Source organism: Equus quagga, chromosome 7 (assembly GCF_021613505.1).
Source record: "Equus quagga isolate Etosha38 chromosome 7, UCLA_HA_Equagga_1.0, whole genome shotgun sequence".
NCBI classification, from domain to species: domain Eukaryota; kingdom Metazoa; phylum Chordata; class Mammalia; order Perissodactyla; family Equidae; genus Equus; species Equus quagga.
The window spans coordinates 84,535,360-84,561,012 of record NC_060273.1 but is presented as its reverse complement, the minus strand read 5'-3'; the positions used below and the strand labels follow the sequence as shown (position 1 = coordinate 84,561,012).

At 36.8% G+C, this 25,653-nt stretch overlaps 1 protein-coding gene across 4 annotated transcripts in view; it reads right to left on the bottom strand.

Moving 5' to 3' along the window:
* AFF4 (ALF transcription elongation factor 4) overlaps window positions 1–25,653 on the bottom strand; it is a 92,840-nt gene that overhangs the window by 53,656 nt on the left and 13,531 nt on the right. For 2 of the 4 annotated variants that reach the window (XM_046667641.1, XM_046667643.1), the window contains exons 2-5: window positions 8,637–8,763; window positions 5,880–6,674; window positions 4,466–4,510; window positions 483–569 (exon numbers count right to left, since the gene is read on the bottom strand). In XM_046667641.1, coding sequence (XP_046523597.1) covers window positions 483–569; window positions 4,466–4,510; window positions 5,880–6,674; window positions 8,637–8,759 — 1,050 coding nt within the window. In that variant the 5' untranslated portion in view covers window positions 8,760–8,763. Of the gene's footprint in view, window positions 1–482; window positions 570–4,465; window positions 4,511–5,879; window positions 6,675–8,636; window positions 8,764–9,221; window positions 9,314–25,653 lie in introns of all 4 variants that reach the window. The other 2 variants (XM_046667642.1, XM_046667644.1) reach the window with 2 other exon arrangements.

Below are 25,653 nucleotides of genomic sequence, written 5' to 3'. Positions count from 1 at the left end.
CAAACCTTCACAAGAAGAATGTGTTCTTGTATTATTTGTGTAAGTATAAATTAATGTAAAAAAACCCAAATCTGCTGATTTTAGAGGAGCTTGGAACTGTTGTCTGAGGAAGCTCTTTCCATAAGACTTAAGTATGGTTGCTATGTCCTATGGAAAGGAGTTCCTCAGACAACAGTTTGAGAAGCCCTTACCACCTGTGGCCTAGAATAACATAATAGTTTGCAACAAACTTCAAAGTCTCCTCCCCATATTGCCTACAAAGCTTTTTCAAGTACCTCTCAAGCCAAGTTGCTCTCAATTCCATTATCTTGTTTTATTTTCTTCATAGCAATCATCACTATTTGAACTTATCTATTTATCCACTTACTTATTGTCTATCTCCCACTAGAATGGGAATGGCAAGACAATTTTGAATTCATATAATTTTAGTCAAGCCATTTAGAGTTTTCTCACAGTATCAAAGACACATTTTATTTACTTACCTTAGTTGGAAAAGGAAATTTGGAAGGTTCTGTTTTGCATGGTGTATGAATAGCCGTTAGAGGGGGAGGCCATGAATGCGTCATCTCCTGAAATGTAATTATTACAGTTTGTTTTCAACCAAGTCAAGGATAAAAATTACACAGCTAAAAACCAGATTTGTATTATAAATGCTGGTTTCATGATTGCTCCTCGAAAAGTATACATATTTAATCAATAAATATTAATTAAGTGTGCAAGCCACTAGAGGGTAGGTAATAAGAAGATAAATAATATACACTCCCTGGCTTCAAGGAGCTTAGAGTTAAGATGATGAGACCTGTGAACAGTTACAGAAATCAGCCTGCAATGAAATGTAAGGCATATAGTAAAATGCTACTGAGGAAGAGCTTGCTGTGGGAGTGGGGGGAAGGGGATAATAAAAAAGCAGCTAACATTTACTGTGTACCTTAATGGGCCAGGCACTGTGCTAAGTGTTTTACATGCTTGTTACTCACTTAGTGCTCACAATGACATTATGAGGTAAACACCATTATTATCCTAACTCTATGTAAGATAAACTGAAGCACAGAGGTTATTTATGCAAAGTCATACCCTTAGTAAGTAATGGACACAGAATTTCATCCTAGGAGGTCTGGCTACAGAGCCCACACAAGTGGTAAGAAACGTTGGTCACGTGGAGGAAATCAGAAGAGAAATATCAAAAGCACATGAGGAGGAAGACAGACAAGCAAGGCCATACGTCTGATTTCATTCAATGGCTTCTGTCTAGTCATATGCCAAGTATTTCTAAGTGGAGGTTTGGATAAGACCACAATGTATATGTTAGAGGAGCAGAGGAAAGAGAGGTATCAGATTTAGAACAAGGAGGGAGTGTTTTCATTTCTGGCATTTAGTTCAAAGTCAGCCATCAGGCAGACTGAGAAAATACAATAAATTAAACATGGTATAACATTTAGGCATTTACCCTATAGCTATACCCACATAGTTATGTAAAGATGCATGTTAAGGGGCTCAGACTTAAAAAATGGAAACAGCCTAAATGTCCAACAACACAGGAATAATTAAATTACCAGACATCCATACAATGGAACACCAAGCAGACAGTAAAATGAGAAATTTAACTACTGATATGAAATGATGTCCACAGTGTACCGTTAAGTGACAAACATAAATCATAGTCTATGTCCTAGTAAATGTTTATATATGAAAAATTTCTGACAGATAGTTAACAGTGGCTACCTTCGGGCAACAGAATGACAGAAGCCGGAAGAGACAAGAGCCCTTGACACAGTCTTGAACCTCTTAAAACAGCCACCTGCACTGTAACTACTCTTTATCCTTTTGCAATGCTTTATTTTTTAACAGCATTTCACTTCCTGAAATATTATTATATAGTTGATTATTTCCTACATCTTTCTCTAGAATGTCATCTCAAAGGGTGCAACATTATCATTACTATCACCACTGTACCTCCAGTGCTTGACACATAGTAGGTGCTCAATTAGTAAGGCTTACATTAATAAATCATTTTTTTACAATAAACATATATTAGTTTTAGATTAAATTTTTTTTCTTTAAGTTCATGATGAGGATCCTAGAAATAGCATGACTACAAATATCAAGAAAACATGAAGGAAATGCATGACTTGAAGCACCTTCACACTGCACATAGGGAAGGGATACAGAAACTCATACCCCAGGGTTTCAGAGTTGGCATTTTACACCTCAAATACCAAAATACTCTCAACAGAAAATCTAGTTAACTCTCCATCATCAAATGACTGAGTACCTATTACACCCAAAGCCATGTGCCAAGCCCTGTATATTTAAAATGTAGAATAAACGGTCAGTAACATCAAAGAGATAATTTAAATACAAGAAAATCTAAGATTTATTCCATATTAAAATACCATGCATTTTTGAGGATTCAAGGGAAAAGACATATGCTCCCTTAGACTTTTTATATACTTGGCAACTGAAAATGAATGCTTTATGAGATTCAAAGGAAAAGTCATCACTGTGGTCTGATGGTCTGATATAAGAGGAAGAAGGATTTCACTAGGATTCTAAGACAAAAACAATCTACATAAAGTCGTGCACCAAATAACATGTCGGTCAACGTCAGACCACATATATGACAGTGGTCCCATAAGATTAGTACCATACAGCCTGCATGTACAGTAGGCTATATCATCTAGATTTGTTTACACTCTAGATGTTCGCATGTTGACAAAATCACCTAATGACGCATTTCTCAGAACATATCTCTGTCGTTAAGTGATGCATGACTGTATAACTGAAGAGGAAGGAGAAACACATTCCATGAAAGTTTACTTCAGAAAGGTAAAAGAGCAAGAAAGTGTATGACTTAGGGAAACCAGTTTGGCAAAAGTGGTCAATCAGTAGGGGGAGAGGTTAGGCCTGTGGAAGATCTGGAATGTTAAATTTGGACACTATTTTTTCTCTGGGCCTCAGAGAGCCACTGAAAATTTCTAAAAGGATATTAATTTATGAAGACAAGGGATTGGAGCAAAGAATCTGGCAGCAATCCAGAAGACAGACAAGCAGGGAGACTCTGGAGGCAGACAGGCAGAGTGAGAACTCTACACTGCAATTACTGAAGCTCAAGGCAGCAGAAATGGAAATAAAGGAATGCATATTATCAAGGAATTTTCAAAGTCTACATGTAATTTTGTGATTAAATAGAATATGAGAGAAAGAAGTGGGAGATAATTAGGACTACATTTATAAGCACAGGAGAATGATGATACTACTAATAGACGGACGTCTGATAAAATATGGCTTTACACATGTTGAGTCTGAAGAAGCAAGGAGAAATTCAAATGGAGACCTAGCTAAGAAGAAATTAAGAGACATAAACCAACCCAAAAAGGCCAAGGCAGAAGAGAAACACTCAATAGCTGTCTAATAGATAAAGTTGTAAGAATGGAGGAAAAGGGAAGTCAAAGAGCAGAAAGAAAAGAGGAGGGGCTAGAAAATGCACTCATATTTCAGAGAGAAGATCCATGGGTTCCCAAAAGGCAGAGAATGAGAGGCGAGAAAGGTGATAGGAAATAAAAACAATGAAGTATAACAACGGTCAAAGAAGGAAAATAATGTTTTCAGAAGGGAAAAATAAAATTTCTTTAAAACAGCAGAAAGACTAGAGAACTCAAATGAAGCCTCCAATGAATGGAAAAATAACAGGTTCAGCAGAACAGCAGAAGTAAAAGAGACATTATAGTTGATTTAGGAAGGAGAGAATAAACTGGAAGCAGCCAATCCAAGTAGTCTTCCAAAAGTATCCATAGTGAAATGCAAGTATAAACACAAAAATTCATGAGCTTTTGCGGAAAGTACAAGCAATACGTGACTGACAGTTTTTCTCTATTGAGTCAAAAGCAGTCATTGTCACTCATTAATTCATTGGACTTTTTCTGTTTTTCCAACAGATAACTTTTTCTTTTCCCAAGGGAGGAATGTATTTTTTTTGTCATGTGTTGATTTTAAACATATTCCATTAAACACTCAAAACATGCATATTCAGAGGAGGTCTTTCACTGGAGGATTTGACCAGTACCAACAGATGAATACAAAGCCAAGCTATTTTTAATGTAATGGTTTGACTGATAACTACTGAGTTTTTTAGCACTTCAAATTATTAACTGATAAACCTGAGAAAGTACAGTTATATTTGGTTTCTTCCTCTTATCAAGGCAAACTATCAAGATTGGAATTTGTTTCACTTAAAAACAAAAAACCAGCTCTCTGAGGGAAAACAGTAAAGAAACCAAGTGATTCAGAACCCAAGTATGAATATAAACAGAATAGAGTCAATTATTTTTGATGGATATAATCAAGTTACACATGTAAGCAATCTGCTGCATCAGATCCTCTGTGAAATACAGGGGGAAAGGGAGTCAGGGGGTAGCAGAGCATCATAATTAAATAAGAGAGACTGAAATGATTTTTAAAAACTTACTTTAAGAATTTCATCCACACAGCTCACATCACCAGAAGCAGATGCCTTAAGAAAGGGAAAAGAAACACATATTAGATTTGGAGTCATTTATTATTAGATATTTTATCATTTGTTGCACAGATCTAACCACATCATTAGAAATGAAATTAAAATTAAAGAAGTGTTTATGATCCCGCAACTCTAAATCAGAATACTAATTAGAATCTTTCGACTTAATTTCCTTAAATAAAAATTTTTCAAGCACTAAAAAGTTTTAATCACCAAACTGTACATGAATTGAAGAACTTCATATTTTTCAAAAGTTATTTAAAATCCTATCTTTCTTATACTTAGATTAGAAATAATTTTTTAAATGTAATTTTCAGGTGAGCAACTTGTCAAAAATCTAAAAGTTTATTCATATACAAAATACACCATGATATTGAGATACATCATTTTACATAAACTAACAGAATACAACCATTCTTATTGAAAGATACATGTCTGGAACACGATGTACATTTCATATAGCCTTTCTTAAATCACGGAAGTGATGTTGTTTTGTCTAAGGCACAAACAGGAGCTAGACAGCTGGAGTTTGAACTGAAGTCTAATTCTAAGGATCATATTGCTTGAAGAAAGAACAAATTACCACTTTACTGTTCTCTTGAGAGGAGTAATTAGATGACAAACGCCATGAACAATGAGTTTCCAAAGGCCACAGGAAAGATTTTTAAATAGCATTTTACCTATTCCTCACCCCTCCCCCACCATTTTAAGCTATGAGTTATTTTTGACCCTGAGTTTTGGCTACTGATATTACTTTTAAATTTTTTTCATTGCAAAAACTACATTCAAAGATGAAATTTCAGCTATTTCACAATGAATGCTCACTTATTTGTTTATTCTGAATATCATGCTTTGGCATGAAGTTATAAATACTGTAAATTTCAAACCATCACTATGAATCCGGAGCAGCTGCCTCAAACCTTTAAGTACAACCAGAGAAAAGGATCAAGGCATCCAAACCACACATTATCATCTCCATGGACCCGAAAATGTCCCAGTATTTACCACAATGAACCATGGCCAACATCTTATTCATGCGTTATCACTATGAGAACAAAAGTTAACTTTTTTTAACAAAAGAACACAAGATGTATTATTCTATAAAATCAAAAAGAGGAAATCTAAGGTACTGACAGATCATGCTTTTATTCTAAACTGACTTGTCATTCTAATATTTGAAAACAGCTTCCCCACCCAAGAGGGGAAGCTAGCAGATCTATGGATCCATGTGGAAGTCAATTACAAGTGTTTCTCTAAACTTTTAGATTCCTTACTATTAAGACAAAGAAAGAGTTCAAGTTAAATCATAATTTCATGGTAAATTGCTTACATAGTCACGACATTAAAAGCTCTAAATTGGACTTACATCCAATGGTTGGGACGGTATTTTCAGCTTGGTGAGATGTGCTTTGCTGCTGGGCTTCAGTTCAGTCATGCTGTTACCATGGGGCTGGCTGCTGTAGTGCTCAGAGGACAGTTTTGGTTCCATGGACTCCTGTCCGTCCATGGGCCGCACATAGGCAGTGGGTTTCTGTAACATTGAACTGGACTTTGACATCAATGAAGGTGGGAAAGACTGATTTGAGTGCTGCCCACTTGAAAAAGGTACACGGGAAGGAGAATCCCAGTTTGCATCAGGGTCCCGAGGTGATTTGGAACGCTGATGATCCTTGCTGTGGTGATCATTCCCATGAGACCTGGAATGACTGGAGCTTAATGAAGAAACAGCCTGGGGTTTTCCAGGGCTGGAAGAGCGTGATTTGGAGTGTTCTGATCCATGCTGGCCTTTTTTCCGGCTACTGCTCCCACTACTACTATATGAGTCACGGTCATGCCTCTGGCCACTACTATTAGTGCCACTACTGCCACCTGCACTGGTCCGCTGGCTACTGTGTCCACTCTGTAAGCCTGAGGACCGTTTCTGAGACTGAGAAGTACTGGGTGCAGGTCCTACTGGAGTCCATTTGCTACTCTGATGAGAGCTCCCACGTCTCTGTTCAAAGAAATTTGGGTTAGATTTTTCATCTGCTGTCGGTGGTACTGTAGGCTTGGGAATTGCAACAAGCTTTGGTATAGATCTGTCTCCTATGAAATCCTTCATTTCATCGTAGTTTCCAAGCATACTCTGAATGCGACTTGATAGCTTATCTTCTTTGCTAGTCTACAAAATATATATAAAAAATAAAATCATACAATTAGCATAACTGGAAATAAAAGCTGCTTCTAAATTAACTTTCCAAACTTCAAATGGAAAGAGGCTTTCCAAAGAGAGGCCTCATCTCATATCATAAGGTTAACATCTCAAACTCCAAATATATAGTTATTAAAGTGAAAAAAAGTACACTGAAAGTGAAAAACATTCATGCTAACACAAATATTCTATAGGACACTGAGAAATACATACAATAGATTCTAGAAGGGAAAAATCCAAATTTCACCAATAAATATACTGGAACAGTAGCAAAAATCTTTTAAAGAGTAGGAAAAGTAATCTGCCTTTATGTAATTAAGTTCCAGGTCAGCAGATTAGCCAACACTCACATTTTGGCAGCCTAGGAAGGCATGATATTCCTTATAATTCCATATTATGGTTGGAAGCACAAACAAAAATTTAGTGAAACAAAGTATACCCAACTGACTGTTTTTTTATTTTAATTCCTTCTGTTACTTTGACATCAAGTTAATTAAAGTCCCAACAACAAATTAAGCAGGGAAAATCCACTGATAAAGTTTTAAATCTTGGCTATTAATTCTGACCAATAAATGCTCCAACTTTTAAAGTCAACAGTACATACTTAAGTTTCAAGAATTATTATTGGATAATAAGCAGGTCCCAGATGTCTACAAGGTTTAGGATTCTTCCATATTTACATACACAAAAGAAAGGTTTACTCATTACATTAAAAGGAAAACCAAGACTGAACCATTACAATCTATTTTGAGGTTGGCAGAAATCAATAATGACTACATTATTTGACAACTAGTCTGATCCCTATTAAATAAGACAGGTAAATATATAGCAATTTATAGACAATATTAAGATCAGAGATCAAATCGAATTCACGATAATATAATTACAAAATAAATGGTAGTATGAGTCCAAGCTTCTGGACCAAACTCCTGGGTTTTTTTTTCAATATGCCTTTAGTCCCTAATCCCAAATCCCAGGTTTTGTGTTATACACATATTAATGATGTCAGTATAACTGCCTTTAACTGGAAAATCCTTAAAAGCTCTGAATAAATGGCTTTTATAGATCTAATAAATGGTTTCTACAAACACCAAATGTTATAAGGATAAACTGAGAATATGTTGTTACATTTATATTTATTTCATCAGAAAAAAGTCTAACACACTCTCAGTCTCATACTACAAGCCAACGATGGTCATTACTGCTGCAACACATAGTATGATAGCTATTATACACAGTATAAGCCTTTAAATCAGAGGAACGGTTCAAATGAAACCCAAAGCCAAATCAAACATTACAGAGACATTTGTGGCCACTACAGCTACATTAGGGTCATCAGAAGTGGTACCATTCGGTGTTTTATGTAATCCTCAATCAAGCACAATGGTAGTTGTAAAAATAGCAATTGGTTCAATTAATTGAACACCTCTGACAACATGCTTTAATCTAAAGCTGATACTGAGAAGTCTTAAATACATCAGAAAATCAGAGAGTTTAATATAACAGAAAAAGAATCAGATTGATACTGAAGATACATTTATTCAAACATACTAATAGTCACTGAAATTTAGTAAACTAAGTAAGCAAATAGCAAAAAATACAGAGAAACAAAAGAATCTATGAAATATTCATCTTTGATTAATATTACACCCAAAGAAGCTAGGAAGCAGCAGGCAGCTTCACTTCTCGATCTAGGTACTGATTATATGAGGCTGTTCATGTTGTGAAAATTCTTTCAAGCTATAACACTTAATGCACTTTTCTGTATGCATGTTATACTCCAATGAAAAGTTTACCCCAAAAAAGTACATTCTATCTAGAGGAAAGGAGAAAATGTTAAATGGTATACATAATAATAACTCTAAGTTTAAACATTTTAAAAGCACAAATGTCATGTTATTGGGAAAAGACACTCAAAAAAGGCTAACTTACAACTTTGTACGGCTCGGCAAAGAGCGGCGAGCTAGGTGGGAAGGCGTCTTCGCCCTGCTGAATTTCCTGATTCCGCCTTTCCCGTTCTTTCATACGCAGCACATTCCGGTCTTCACGGTTCATGTTGCTATGAAGAAAAATACAATCTTTACATCACAAAAAAGAAAAGGAAAAATGAAATGTTCTATACTGATTTTGTCAGTTTAATGCTTCAATCAGAAATTCCCTTTCAACTTCCAAGTAATAACAGGCATTAGTGATGAAGTTGGGTTTTGGCAATGGTTTTATCAACTAATACCAATAGTGTCTTCCTCAACTATCCAGACAGGAAATACTAGCCCAGAATATTAGAATCCACCCCTTAACCCTATCAATCTTTAAAGTATTCTGCCGGTTAAAAGTCAGCTAAAACTCATACATTCAGAGGAAAGGCAGTACTTAAACCCAAATCCTTAATATTTCCTACACGCCTTTCGTGGCTTCCTTTTCAGAAATCTAACTATTCTGCCATTAGAGGCATACAGCCCACTCCCACCTGCCACCCCTCCCCCCAGGGTCCAGTGCTTTTCTCTACTTTGCATCTACCTTATCTTGATTTCTTTCTGTCCCAAACACAGCTTCCTTGGTGTCCATCCTTACGGCAGTTTGACCTCAGCTTTGCTGTTGCTCTAGATTCCCTAAAAAACGACATTTCTGCTCTAAATATATTAACATTTCAATTAACACCTCAATAAACGGCAAAACTGAGGCTTTCAGCAACAGAATCTAAGATTAACTTGGGTTAGTAACAGTAGTCAAAATTGTGTTGAAAAAGAAAAAGTCTTTTGGGCTGGAGAGAAAAATGAGGGGGTCATTTCCATAATCATGACAGAGACTATGTTGTATTTTCACTAAGAACAAACCAAGGCAAATAGTTTCTTTATAGAAGCAGGGATTTTGGTTAAATAGATAAAAATGAAAACAGTTGTCAAACCCTGGGACAAGGGATTACCAGGGATTCTGCAATACTCCTTCCTAGAGATAGATTAACCATCTGTCCTGCTCTTGTTTTGTTTTTAGAAAAAAAAGTCCTGTTGGAGGCCAAAGGGACAAATCAGGTTATACTTGTGAAGTACTTCTAGCCTTAGGATTCATAAATCAAATCTAATCAGAAAATTAAAGTCAATCAAGACTGGGGGAAACTGTAACTGTAAAATCAGAACGCACAGCAGAACTTTCATAGGTGGTTAGAACAGTGCAAGGAAACTTTCAAAGAGAAAACTTCCTGATTTGCACAATTTAGCTGTCATGCAAATAAACTGATTTAATATTTTAAAACATGTTCTAAGTGTTCCAAATGTATATTCAAGTTTTTTCTTTTTTGTACAATTTTCTAATAAACTTAGACAAGACTATAAGCTATGTTGAGGTATAGAAATAATGTGTGCTTTCTTCGGTCTCCCTATACTTAGGACCATATAGAATCACACAAATCTTTCTTTAATAAAGACCATAAAACATCTACACTTTGGTAGTTAGAATAAAACCGGGGCTGGCCCTGTGGCCGAGTGGTTAAGTTTGTGCGCTCCGCTGCAGGAGGCCCAGTGTTTCATTGGTTCCAATCCTGGGCGCGCACATGGCACCGCTCATCAAACCACGCTGAGGCAGCGTCCCACATGCCACAGCTAGAAGGACCCACAACAAAGAATATACAACTATGTACCGGGGGGCTTTGGGGAGAAAAAGGAAAAAGAAAAATAAAATCTTAAAAAAAAAAAGAATAAAACCAAAGAACACATGCTACCCACCAGTTCACTCAAACTAACTGATAATTGTATATCACTAACCATCAAGTTTCAAAAAGACCTCTTGAGCTATCTTGTTGCAACAAAGTTATTTGTATCCCATAGAGTCTAAGGGGCACATTAACTACCAATTTCCTTAACACTTCCTAAATTCAACTCCTGACAGATCAGAAAACAGAAATGCCTTCTTTAAACTGATTTAATTTTATGTATTCAACAGTACTAAGATAATCATGTAAGAAGCACCTGCACATTTACTGCAGAATAAACAATAAAATTACTTCTATAATCCAATAACAAAAAACTTTCTTTTCTTAAACAACGAAAATCATCCAACTGAACATTTCCTCTTTTAACAAGGCTGCCAAGAAGCTCAGAACTAAATTAACTGATTGCTTATAAGAACTAATATCCCAGCTGTAGCTCTTATTCTCTAATTTTTTTCCGATCTGACTTATTTTCACATTTAATTTCAGTTCCATTTTCTTCTCCCGTGATTCTGAACATCAACATTTCTGCCTAAGATAAAGTTTCCCCAAAAGCAGTAATTCCAGTAATCTGAGCTTTCTTAAAATTAACATGAAATTTAAGTATGAGTCAATTTGAAGTACATCTTTGCTGGACAGGCAAAACTATTTTATAGCATATCCCTCAGGACATTTGCAACTACTGTACTGAAATAGGATTCAGTTAAAATTAGCAAATTGCTACATCAGAACAAAATTTGTGGGACAACTAGATATAATAATTTTTAAAAGAAAATTAGCAAGTAGAAAGGACGGTTTCCAATTAAATTTTTAATTACTTAAGGTAAGTTATTATAAGCAACATTCTATGGACAGAAAGAAATGAAAGTGGGACCGGCCCCATGGCCAAGTGGTTTAGTTCACAATGCTCCGCTGCAGGGGGCCCAGTGCTTTGTCGGTTCGAATCCTGGGCACAGACATGGCACTGCTCATTGAGCTGTGCTGAGGCGGCGTCCCATGTGCCACCACTAGAAGGACCCACAACTAAGAATATACAGCTATGTACGTGGGGGCTTTGGGGAGAAAAAGGAAAAAAATAAAATCTTAAAAAAAAAAGAAATGAAAGAAATCTTCAACATTACTTAGGTTTGTTACTGGTAGTGATAATGAGGCAGCAGTTTCACTGCTATAAGACTAAGCAAATGAGTAAATATATTGAGACTTTTGGGTAACCAGGGATCTTACCACGCTCTCACACACACATAGAACAAGAGAGATACAAATATAGAACGGAATAAGGAGAAAAAGAGCCTTTGGGGATCAGGAATTAAAAGCAGTGCTATGAACTTACATATATATTGTCTCCAGCTCTATCCACTGAGAGGTCCAGGAGCAGTGACACCCCACCAGAAAGAAGCACCCTCAGCACCCAAATTTTGATTTCCAATATCATTCCCCACAAAAATGACCAGGGCTTCTCGCAGAAATAGCTAATTCCAAGGCAGCAGGGAAAGTACAAAGTGAGCCTAAAACATCTTGTTCTAACAGCAAGAAAACGCTCCAAAACAGATGGAGACAGATCAAAAGGGCACGGGAACGAAGGGCTCTCACCAGACTTAGGAACTTTAGCATCAAAACGAACAAAGACCAGAATGGAATATAACCGACTGAAGAAAAAAAGAATCCCTGAATCCACAGTAATAATAATCATAGCCAAGAATAAAATAAAAAGAGAAATAAAGCAGGGAGAAAATACTCTTCTTTACAGAAGAATGCCAACTAATAAATGTAGAAGAAATAAAAGAATTAGAAAATCACCTTTTTGCAGACACGAAAGTTGTAACCGGGGTAAGAATCATCAATGGATGCTAAATTCAATGGATGAACAATTTAAGAGGAATGAGATATTCAGTATCACCCCCACAGGCTACTAATTACAGAGAAAAAATCTTTAAAATAAAGAAGTACAATAAACACTACCCTTAATCAAGTGATCAGACATCATCAATAATGAGAGAAACTGACATGTACTTTCCAATGTCACGTACTGAAGACATTGCCCCACCTAGGTATTCTTTCTGCTAAAAATATTTAACCTGAGTCTAATCATGAGTAAGCAAACAAACCTAAATTGAGACAAGTTCTGTGAAACTGGCCTGGACTCTTCAAAAATGTTAATACTGAAAGACCAAAGAAAAAGAGGCTGGAGATTACATCTATATTCTTCTACAGTCAAGGAGACATACCAACTAAATGCAATGCATGATCCTTCACTTCCCAGATCCTGGATCTGGGGAGAAAAAAATCATTGTGAAGGACATTACTGGCAAAGTTGGGGAAATGTGAATATGGACAGTATTTCAGATAATTGTATCAATGTTAAGTTTCTCAACTGTGATAATAACAGTATTTGGTTACAGAGAAGAATGTCCTTGATTCTTAGGACATAGGAAGCGTTATACTTTTCTTATAGGTTTGAAATTTTTCAAAATAAAAGACGGAAGGAAAAGAGTGGTAAAGTTTACATATTAGAGTACTATGGGTGTTCTCCATCATTTTTCAGCCTTGGGATTTAAACTATCTATTCTCTAGGGGCTTAAAGTATTTCTCTCATGCCTAAGGTGCACCCCCGTGCACCTCCAAGTTCACAATGATCACCCAATTCTCAACTCCTCCTGTGTGTCATTATTTATTATACTTGAGAAAGTGTAGCACCATTCTTGGCTAGGAGGGAACACCATCAACATGCAAGCTTCCATTTCCCTAAAGTAAATGGGCATCCCAAATGCATCTAAAGCAAGATTTAATATTTATTAAGTATACCTATTAACTTAATAAATATGCAACAAGCATCTATTATATACTTAGCACTGGGGAGAGAACAAGAAGAATTTGCCACACTAGATATTAAAACTTACTATAAAGCCATCACCATTATCAAAATAGCACGGTAGAGCACAGAAATGAAAAAACAGAGACCAGAAGTAAACTCAAAGATAAATGAGATTTTAATAATTAACAAGTCCAATTCAGTGAGAAAAGAATGTTTTATTTAAAATGTTCTATCTAATAACAACAGTAATTAAGAGCCAAGTACTTTTCTAAGACGACACAGTTATTAAAATGGTGAAGCCATGTTTCCAACTCAGCCAGAAAAAAATAGACAAACCCTTCAGCCCAGCAGCCTCACTCATGGGACTATATCCCACAGAATTAAAAGCATGGCCAGGGGCTGGCCCTGTGCCATAGTAGGTGAGTTCGGTGTGCTCCACTTTGGCAGCCTGGGTTTGTGGGTTTGGATAACAGGCGCAGACCTACACCACCGGTCAGCCACGATGTGGTGGTGATCCACAAACAAAGTGGAGGAAGACTGGCACAGGTGTTGCCTCAGGGCTAATGTTCCTCGCAAAAAAAAAAAAAAAAAGGGAGAGGAGGATCGGCAACAGATATTACCTCAGGGCTAATGTTCCTCTGCAAAAAAAAAAAAAAAAGACATAAGCTACAAAGATGTTTCCTGTAGTACTATTTTTAGTGGTAAAACAAGTGAAAATAACTGAATGCCCAAGAACACAGAAATGGTTAAATAAATGATAGCTTACTACAAGAAATGAGGTAGATCTTTGTCAATTAACTTGGAGGAATTTCCATAATTGCTGCTATGTGAGGGAAAGTAGATGCAACACAATGTATATAATATGACTGATCACCTCATTATTTCTTTAAACTCAGTAGAACTGTTAAGTGTTGAGTAATGCATAGATAAGAATTAGATACAACTAACTCAACGAGCATCAGAAGGTGCCAACTAATATTCTCACAAGCTAAACACAAAAAAATTGAAATCTGAATACCCAGTTTTCATACACAAGATGTAGGATGTCTCCCTATTTAGCTAAATCTTCTTTCTTGGCCCTCAGTAAACATTTGGCTGTTCCTGTAAATGTAAATAAAGAGTATTCTTCCGCCCATGTATTTTTCAAAGAGATAAACCTTGATGGGTCTGCTTCTCCAATTACAAAAGTAATACTCTTTGATCAAAAACTCAAATACGGTTAATATAAAGTAGAAATATAAAACATTTTATAAAGTATAAAGTAGAAAGTAAAAGTCACCAATAACTTCACTCCCCTAAAACAAATAAGATTGTAAGGAGTCACATATAGTCATATACATGTAGAAATTATTATACACACAATTCTTATTTAACAAATAATGAACACAGTTCCACATCAACACATATGAATTTCCCTTCTTTTATTGACTGCATAGTACTCATTTAACCAGAACACTCGTGATAGATAATTGGGTTGGATCCAGAATTTAGTATTACAAACATTACAATGAATGTGTATTATGCGTGCACACTCTAGCTTCAGATAAATTTCTAGATTTGGAATTGCTGAGTCAAAGGGTATATGTTGTACCATTTTAGTATCACTGAACTGCTTTCCAAAAAAATTGTGTCAATTCACAGCCCCACCAACAAAGTAAGAGACTGCCCTTTAACCATGCCATTTTCAATCCCAGGCATTATGAGTCTTTTTAAATTGTGCCACCAATCTAAGAGGTAAAAAAAAAAAGTTATTCCAATGTCATTGGTTTATTTCATTTACTCAACAAACATATGAGCCTATCTACTATTGCTAGGCATGGAGAATGACACATAGGGGCTGGCCCGGTGGCGCAGCAGTTAAGTGCACACGTTCTGCTTCGGCAGCCGGGGGTTCCCTGCTTCAGATCCCTGGTGCAGACATGGCACTGCTTTGGCAAGCCATGCTGTGGTAGGCATCCTACATATAAAGTAGAGGAAGATGGGCACGGATGTTAGCTCAGGGCCAGTCCTCCTCAACAAAAAGAGGAGGATTGGCAGCAGATGTTAGCTCAGGGCTAATCTTCCTCAAAAAAAAAAAAGAATGATGCATAGATAGTCCCTGACCTTATATAGCCCACAGTCAGCTGCATTCTGCAGAATTTCTGATAGTTGGACTGTACATTTTTTTCATGTTTTACTTAGCCATTCATATTTCTTCTTTTGTGAACTGCCTATTCATGTCTTTTGTCTATTTTTCTACTAAAGTGGTAGTCTTTTGATTACATAATAACCATGCTTTCCCAATTTGTCACACATCTTAACTGAGGAATATAAGGTTAGGATTAAATCTTAGATTAAACTGCGCATCCTAACTCTACTGACCACTTCTTCAAGCCGTCTGCCTCCTTCTCCAGGCCCACTCCCAAACTCTACAGGCAGGCCATGCCTAAACTCTCCTCAGTCCCTTCATAGGAAGATACAAACCTCACTGCAGTTGTCAACATTTGGCAATACTCTTTCCAAGTCTCTTGATTTGTTTCTATCTGCATTCTTTCCTTTCACCTTGATCTGCCTCTGCCCAGCCTCTCTGGAGTTTTCCATTCTTTATTTCTGGGTGGTAACTATAATAAATCTAAACAAATAATTTTAAATTTCTATGCTACAGACACACTGCTATTTGTATTTTTATTCCTCAGTTATCTAGTATCCAAAGAGAGCAAAATGAATTCTATTATGGACAACATGGGACTGGGGTACTAAAGGAAGGAAATGGCTGGCTTTGATAGGCAGCCTCTGCCAGCCACTGCAGTTAATCTAAGTCTCATCCACCCAGTACTAGCAGATGCATCCAAGTGAAACTGCATTTACAGAGAAACCGAACAAATTAGAAAGAGGTCACTTCTCAGCCACTTATATTTCTCTCAAGATCCTAAGACCTCTTGGGAAAAAAAGGAAGAAAATAAGAGAGGGGTTAAGGATAGCAATCTCAGAAGAACATGAGGAATAACTCAGAGCATATGGTACACGTGCAATAACTATCTACCAGATGAGTATATTGGGGAAAAGGAAGGGTCCTCCCCCTCTATTTCTCCATAATCAGTATCAGAGAAGCTAAGATATAATTCTCAAGGTGACTCTTCATCTCCCAATACACGGTTCCTCAAATCATAAGTGATCCAAGTGGTTTACTTATCAGCAAGGATTATTTGATAATCTAGATGTAGCACTGTATCCTTGCTAATAAAAATTGTCAAACATAAAATGTCTAGTAACCAAACATCAACACAGGCAATTACCTCTTAATTAACTTCTTAAATACCTTAACAAAGTAACATAAGTTTCAAACTTCAACTGAATTATGAACAGTTGAGACACTGTAATTTAGTAAACAGTTGGGGCACCGTAATTTAGTAAATGGGACAGTTAAAAATATCTGATTTTTAGTTCTGGTTGTATAACATACTAGATATATGACTTAGGTAGGTAACTTCCCTAAACCTCAGGTTTGTCTTTCATAAAACGTCCATACTAATCTGATGAAAGGGATTAGATGAGAAGTATTTGAATGTATTTGAGGATTTAACATTATACAAGAATAAAGGCAGGGCCGGCCCCACGGCCAAGTGGTTAAGTTTGCGCACTCCGCTTCGGTGACCCAGGCTTTCACTGGTTTGGATCCTGGGCACGGACATGGCCCTGCTCATCAGGCCATGCTGAGGCAGCGTCCCACATGCCACAACTAGAAGGACCCACAACTAGGATACACAATTAGGTAGTGGGGGGCTATGGGGAGAAGAAGAAAACACTAAATTAATTTAAAAAAAAGGAAGCTTGGCAACTGATGTTAGCTCAGGTGCCAATCTTTAAAAAAAAAACAAAAACAACTTATGAGCTGCAGCTAAAGCAGCATTTAAGGGGAAATTTATAAGTATAAATACTGATAATAAACAAAGAGAAAGATCTCAAATCAATACACTAACCTTAAGAAACTAAAAAGAAGAAGAGTCAACTAAACCCAAAGACAGCAGAAGGGAGGAAATCAAGATTACAGCACAAATAAATAAAATAGAGAATACGAAAATAATCAAGAAAATGAATAAAACAAAAAATTGGTTTTTTGAAAAGATCCAGAAAACTGACAAATCTTTAGCTACAATGACCAAGAAAAAAAAGAAAACTCAAATTACTAAAATCAGGAATGAAGAGGGGACAATATTACCAATCTTAGAGAAATAAAAAGGATTATAAGGGAAGACAATTAAAAAACTGTATCCCAACAAATCAGATAACCTAGATGAAACAGACAAAATTCCTAAAAAGACACAAAATGACGTCATTAAAGAAGTAACAGGGGGCCGGCCCCATGGCTGAGTGGTTAAGTTCTCGCGCTCTGCTTCAGTGGCCCAGGGTTTTGCTGGTTCAGATCCTGGGCATGGACATGGCACCACTCATCAAGCCATGCTGAGGCAGCATCCCACACACCACAACCAGAAGGACCCACAACTAAAAATATACAACTATGTACTGGGGGGCTTTGGGCAGAAGAAGAAGAAGAAGAAAAAAAGATTGGCAACAGATGGTAGCACAGGTGCTAATCTTTAAAAAAAAAAAAGTAACAGAATAGGAAGCCTGAATAGACCTACAACAAGTAATGAGACTGAATTAGTAATCAAAAAACTTTCTACAAAGAAAAGCCCAAAACTGAATGGCTTCATTGGTGATTTCTAACAAATGTTTAAAGAAAAATTAATACTAATCCTTTATACAAACTCTTCCCAAAAAAACAGAAGAGGAGGAAACATTTCCCATTCCATTCTATGAGGGTAACACTCCCCTGATACCAAAACCAGAAAATGACATTACGAGAATTAAAAAAAAAAAAAAAAAAAGACCAAACTACAGATTAATGAAAACCTTAAAATATAAATTTTAAAATCTTCAACAAAATACTCACAAACTAAATCCAGCAATATATACAAAGGATTATATACCATGACCAAGTGAGATTTAATCCCAGGAATGCAAAGTTGGCTTAACATCCAAAAGTCAATTCATATAATACACCATATGAATAGAAGGAAGGACAAAAACCATACAATCATCTCAATAGATGCAGAAAAAGCATTTGACCAGTTGTAACATCCCTCCTTGATAAAAAACACTCAACAAACTAGGAAGAAGGGAACTTCTCCAATCTAATAAAGTGCCTCTATGAAAAACCCATGGCTAACATCATATTTAATGGTAAAAGACTGAATGCTTTCCCCCTAAGATCAGGAACAAGGCAAGGATGTCCCTTCACCACTTCTTTTCAATACTGTACTGGAGGATCTAGCCAGGGCAATTAGGTAAGAAAAAGAAATATAAGGCATTTATATCGGAAAGGACAATGTAAAATGATGATATTGTACACAGAAAATCCTAAAGAAGCCACCAAAAAACTATTAGAGCTAATAAACAAGTTCAGCACAGGTGCAGGATACAAGATCAATATACAAAAAAAGTCATGGCCAGCCCCGTGGCAGAGTGGTTAAGTTCGTGTGCTCCGCTTCAGCGGCCCAGCGTTTCACTGGTTCAAACCCTGGGCACGGACATGGCACTGCTCATCAAGCCATGTTGAGGCAGCATCCCACATGCTATAGCTATTACGACCCACAACTATGTACTGGGGGGCTTTGGGGATAAAAAGGAAAAACAAAATCTTTAAAAAAAAAAAAAGAGTCAATTGTATTTCTATATAGTAGCAATTAAAAAAGCCAAAAGTGAAATTAAGAAAATAATTCCATTTACAATATCATCAAAAGGAACAAAATACTTAGAAACAAATTTAACAAAAGAACAGCAGGGGCCAGCCCAGTGGCTTAGTAGTTAAGTTCATGTGCTCCACTTTAGCAGCCCAGGGTTCACAGGTATGGATCCCAGGCACGGACCTACACACTGCTCATCAAGCCATGCTGTGGCAGTGTCCTTCATATAAAAATAGAGGAAGATTGGCACAGATGTTATTTCAACAACCATCTCCCTCAAGCAAAATGAGGAAGACTGGCAACAGATGTTAGTTCAGGGTCAATCTTCCTCACCAAAAAAAAGAAAAAACAAAAAACCAACCCTATACATATATATACACACACACACATAAAGAACAGCAAAACTTATACTCTGAAAACTATAAAATATCATTGAAATAAATTAAAGAATACTTAAATAAATGGCAAGCCATCCCATATCCATGGATTGGACGATTTGATATTGTTAAGATGGAAATACTCCCTAAACTGATCTACAGATTCAACACAATCCCTATCAATATCCCAGATGACTTCTCTGCAGAAATTGACAAGCTGATGCTAAAATTCATATGGAAATTCAAATGAATTGGAAATTCACATTCTATTCATATGGATTAGCCAAAACTATCTTGCAAAAGAACAAAATTGGAAGACTCTTCCCAATTTCAAAACTTACTATAAACATATAGATCAATAAAATAAAATTGAGAGTCCAGAAATATACCTCACATTTATAACTGATTTTCCACAAGAGCACCAAGACAAACTCAATCAAAAAATGGGCAATGATGGGGCCGGCCCTGTGGCCAAGTGGTTAAGTTCTCAAACTCCGCTTCAGCGGCCTGCAGTTTTGCCAGTTCGGATCCTGGGCGCAAACATGGCATCACTCATCAGGCCATGCTGAGGCAGCGTCCCACATAGCTGAGCCAGAAGGACCTACAACTAGAATATACAACTATGGACTGGGGGGGGGTTGGAGAGAAGAAGAAGAAAAAAAAAAAAAAAGAAGATTGGCAACAGACGTTAGTTCAGGAGCCAATCTTTAAAAAAAAAAAGGGCAAAGAACTTGAATAAATGTTTCTCCAAAGAAGATATACAAATGGCTCATAAGCACATGAAAAGATGCTCAACATCATTAGGGAAATGCAAATCAAAACCACAATGAGATACCACTTCACATCCATTAAGATGGCTATTCAAAAACTTTTTTTTTTTTTTTTTAAAGATTTTATTTTTTCCGGGGCCGGCCCGGTGGCGCAGCGGTTAAGTTCGCACGTTCCGCTTCGCTTCTCGGCGGCCCGGGGTTCGCTGGTTCGGATCCCGGGTGCGGACATGGCACTGCTTGGCAGCCATGCTGTGGTAGGCGTCCCACGTATAAACTAGAGGAAGATGGGCACAGATGTTAGCTCAGAGCCAGGCTTCCTCAGCAAAAAGAGGAGGACTGGTAGTAGTTAGCTGAGGGCTAATCTTCCTCCAAAACAACAACAACAAAAAAAAAGATCTTATTTTTTCCTTTTTCTCCCCAAAGCCCCCCGGTACATAGTTGTGTATTCTTCGTTGTGGGTTCTTCTAGCTGTGGCATGTGGGACGCTGCCTCAGCGTGGTCTGATGAGCAGTGCCATGTCCGCACCCAGGATTTGAACCAACGAAACACTGGGCCGCCTGCAGCGGAGCACACGAACTTAACCACTGTGCCACGGGGCCAGCCCCTCAAAAACTTTTTAAAAAGAAGTGTTGGCAAGAATGTGGAGAAATATGAACCCTTGCGCAATGCTGGTGGGAACGTAAAATGGTGCAGTTGCTGTGGAAAACAATTTGGTGGTTACTCAAAAAGTATCAAAGAATTACCAAGTGTTCCAGCAATTACACACACACATACGTATCCAAAAGAACTGAAAGCAGGGACTCAGCCAGATATTTGGACACTGATGCTCAAAGCAGCATTCTCTACCACTCAAAAGGTGGAAGCGATGGAAGCATCCATCAACAAATGAATGCATAAACAAAATGTGGTGCATACATACAAAGGAATATTATCTAGCCTTAAAAAGAAATGAAATTCTGACACATGATACAACATGGATTAACCTTTAGGATATTACGCTAAGTGAAATAAGCCAGTCAGAAAAAGACAAATACGGTAGGATTTCACTTACATAATGTATGTAGAAAAGGCAAATTCACAGAGACAGAAAATAGGAATCGTGGTTGCAAAGGGATTGGGGTAAGAGATAATGGGAAATTATTGTTTAATGGGTCAGAATTTCTGTTCGGGATGATGAAAAGTTCTGGAGATGGACAGTGGTGATGGTTACACAACACGTACTTAATGTCAGTGAACTGTACACTAAAATGATAAATTTTATGTTTTGTATATTTTACAATAAAAAAATTACAGTAAGCACATAGTAAAAAAATTTTAATGTACATTCCCAGTGAACCAGAAATTGATCTTCTACAATTCTTTTAATAAACACATGTATTAGTTTTAAAATCTTTTAAATTTGTAATTTTAAAAATAGTTTAAAGAGTAAAATGTGACCTTTAACTTGCCTCTTTCAAGTGGTGTTCAGAATCTGTTGTTAATTTTTTTTCAATTTATGTCTTAGAACAACTGTTCTACTGAAAATAAAGCTGTTCAATTACTAGATTATTAAATGATGTAAACTCCAAAAGTTCAAGAGACTCAAGCTAAGATTTCAATTATTTTAGAATATAGTTTATTATAACTGCTATTAAACTGTAACTTTAGCTAAGAACATACGATGGAGAAAGGAAAGTCTCTTCAATAAATGGTGCTGGGAAAACTGAACAGCTCATGCAAAAGAATGAAGGTAGACCATTATCTTATACTACACACAAAAATTAACTCAAAATAGATTAAAGACTTGAATGTAAGACCTGAAGCCATAAAAATTCTAGAAGAAAACATAGGCAGTATTGCTCTTTGAGATCAGTCTTAGCAGCATATTTTCAAATACCATGTCTGACCAGGTAAGGGAACAAAAGAAAAAATAACAAATGGGACTTCATCAGACTAAAAAGCCTCTGCACAACAAAGGAAACCATTAACAAAACGAAAAGACAGCCTAACAACTGAGAAAGATATTTGTAAACCATATATCTGATAAGGGGTTAATATTCAAAATATATAAAGAACTCATACATCTCAACAACAAAAAAAAACCCGATTTAAAAATGAGCAAAAGATCTGAAGAGACATTTTTCCAAAGAAGATATACAGATGGCCAAGAGGCACATGCAAAGATGTTCAATACCACTCACTATTATGGAAATGCAAATCAAAACTACGAGATATCACCTCATGCCCATCAGAATGGCTATAACTAACAAGACCAGAAATAACAAGCGTTGGAGAGGTCGTGGAGAAAAGGGAACTCTCATACACAGCTGGTGGGAATGTAAACTGGTGCAGCCACTATGGAAAACAGTATGGAGATTCCTCAAAAAATTGATCCATTGACCATATTGATCCAGCTATTCCACTACTGGGTATTTTTCCAAAGAACATGAAAACACAAATGAGTAAAGACATATGCACCCCTATGTTCATTGTGGCTTTATCCACAATAGCCCAAACTTGGAAACAACCTAAGTGTCCATCAAGGGACAAATGGATAAAGATGTGGTACATATACACAATGGAATACCACTCAGCTATAAAAAAGGACGAAACCTTGCCATTTGCAACAACATGGATGGACCTTGAGGGTATTATAGTAAGTGAAATAAGTCAGACGTAGAAAGTCAAATACTGTATCATCTCACTGATAAACAGAAGATAAAAACAAAAACAAACATATAGATGCAGAGATTAGATTGGTGGTTACCAGAGGGGAAGGGGGAGGGAAGAGGGTGAAAGGGATGACTGGGCACATGTGTGGAGATGGATGGTAATTAGCTTTGGGTGGTGAACATGACGTAGTCTGCACAGAAACTGAGATATAATGATGTACACCTGAAATTTATATGATGTTATAAACCAATGTTACTGCAATTAAAAAAAAAGAAATAGCATCAGTATGGTAAACTCTAACCACTGTATAAAATAATGATAATTATAATAATTTAAGCAACTTTTAAAAGTTAATTACGTAGAAGAAATTATTAAAAGTGGTAACAGCTTGGGAGTAGACCATGGGATAAGAGAGAAGGGAAAGGAAGTTTCACTTTAAATATATGCTCTTCTCTAACAAAAACAAATTTTAAACACTAAAAATAAATAAATAAATTGTAACTTTATCACAATGCACTATGTTAAAGCAAAAAGCCTCATGAGTAGAGAAATCCCTCTTGGCCTCATTTGGTAGGATTTCTCTACCCATGAGAGAGTCTGAACAGGTCACTTCCTACAAGGCAGGGAAACAAAGGCTGTACACCCGGAGATCAAAGCCAATACTAACAAAACATCAGGTCCCAAGACAGTATTTTGCATAGAAGGACCTGCCCCAAGTTAGTTATGAGACTTCTACAGCCTTCAGGTTTAAAATGATGTTGTGAAAAACATGGAAGCAAAAGTAATGCCATACCATTTTTGCTTTCTTCATCAATTATATCTGAATTAAATTAATTCAGATTTATTAATTAAATCTGAATCTTTATATACTATCTGAATTTCTCATAATCATGTTTCATAAATCACTCTCAACCAGGCCCTCAAAGCTTCCCAGAAATTTTGCTGTCTTTCTCTGATGAATGTTCCTTCCTATTCCTCACAAGTATTTTCTTTTTTAAAAAATTCATTTATTTTTAATTAATGAATTAATTTATTTTTGGAAGATCAGCCCTGAGTTAACATCTGCTGCCAATCCTCCTCTTTTTGCTGAGGATGATTAGCCCTGAGCTCACATCCGTGCCCATCTTCCTCTACTTTATATGTGGGACACCTACCACAGTATGGCTTTGCCAAGCAGTGCCATGTCCATACCTGGGATCCAAACCAGGGAACCCCGGGCACCGGAAGAGGAACATGCGCACTTAACCGCTGCACCACCAGGACGGCCCCCTCACAAGTATTTTCATGGAATCCTATGACTCTCCCTCCTAACTTCCATTCCACAAATGACCTTTGTCTTAGTGGACAAAGACTAAAAATAGAAGATTAAAAATCAGAGAGGAATCTTCTCATCAACCAACCATCAACTTTCAAACCACCAGCATTTGTATCCATTCTCTTCTTTCCTCTGGTTAAAAAAGAAAAAATCTATCTCTATCAAAGAACAATTATGTCCATTTTGCTATTTTCTCCTAGAACTTTATCAGTTACTGACTTCTCTCCAGCAACTTCAACTTCTCCCTCTCTGATGAATTCTTTCCATCAGCATTCAAATATACTCTTTTTTAAAAAAGAACATTTTCCTTCACCCCATCTCTCTCTCTAGCTACCACTCTATCTCTTCTCTATGTTGTTTATGGCCAAGTTTCTCAAAAGGACTGTTGGTGATTCTCCACTTACTCTGCAACCATTCATTTTATAAAAAAATTAGCCAAAAAGATGTAAGGAGCCAGAGAGTGAACACTTGAACCACCTTAGGAAATACAGCATTCCTGGATCACATCTCCTATGCTCTCTCCCCCTACAAGAGGTAGCCACTTTTCTGATTTTGGTGTTAATCATTTTCATAGATTTCTTTATACTTTTACTATATATGTACGTATCCCTAAATAAGACATTGAGTTGTTTTGCATATTTTTCAACTTTTAAAAATGGTATACTCTAAAAACTCCAAGCCTTTCTCATTTTCAGCATTACCAGGTTAACCCAGGTTGATACATGTTGGTATAGTTCATTTATTTTCACTGCTGTGTATCCACACAAATTGCTTAACCACTCTCCAACTGATGGTCATTTAGTTAGTTTCCCTTATTTTCTACCATTGCAAATAACCCTGTAATGATCATTTTTACACATTTCTCCCTGTACCAATAAGTAAGAGTTTTCCTAGGATAGATACCTATAAGTGGAACTGCTAGGATGCAGAGTGTAAACATCTCTAATTTTAGTAGCTAAAGATAAATTGCTTTCCAAAATGTATCCAGTCACTATTCAACATTCTACTGTTTCCAACTTCCCAACATTGTTTCCAATTTCTCACACTCCACTCCTAGCCAAGATCACTAGTGATTTGCATGTTACTAAATCCAACAGACACTTTATCATTTTAGTTGACCTACCATTCAACACATTTAGCCACTAATGTCTCCTTAATATACTTTTGGCTTCTCTAACCCAGCCCTTCCAGTTAACCCAGCACCTCTGACTCCTCTCATTATACCTACTGGACTTCTTAAAGCTTGGTGCTCCTCTGAGCTCAGTCATGTGTCGTATTCTGATTCAGTCTACATTTTCTCCCCACATTCTCATGGTATAAAATACCATCAATATGCCAACAACCCAAATACCCAAACATGCTCCACACCACCACCCTTCTCTTCTGACATACAGAACCACATATCCAGGGACCTGTTTGAGCATGTCTTGAGGAATCTCAATCTCAATACAACCGGAATTGATTGTTTTCTCCTACCTCCAACAACTCCTGCTCCAGTGATCCTCATCCTACCAACCAGCTGCTCTTGCTGAATCCTCCCTTCACCCTCTCTCCACATCCAATCCACAACCATCGCCTCCAAAATATATTTTGA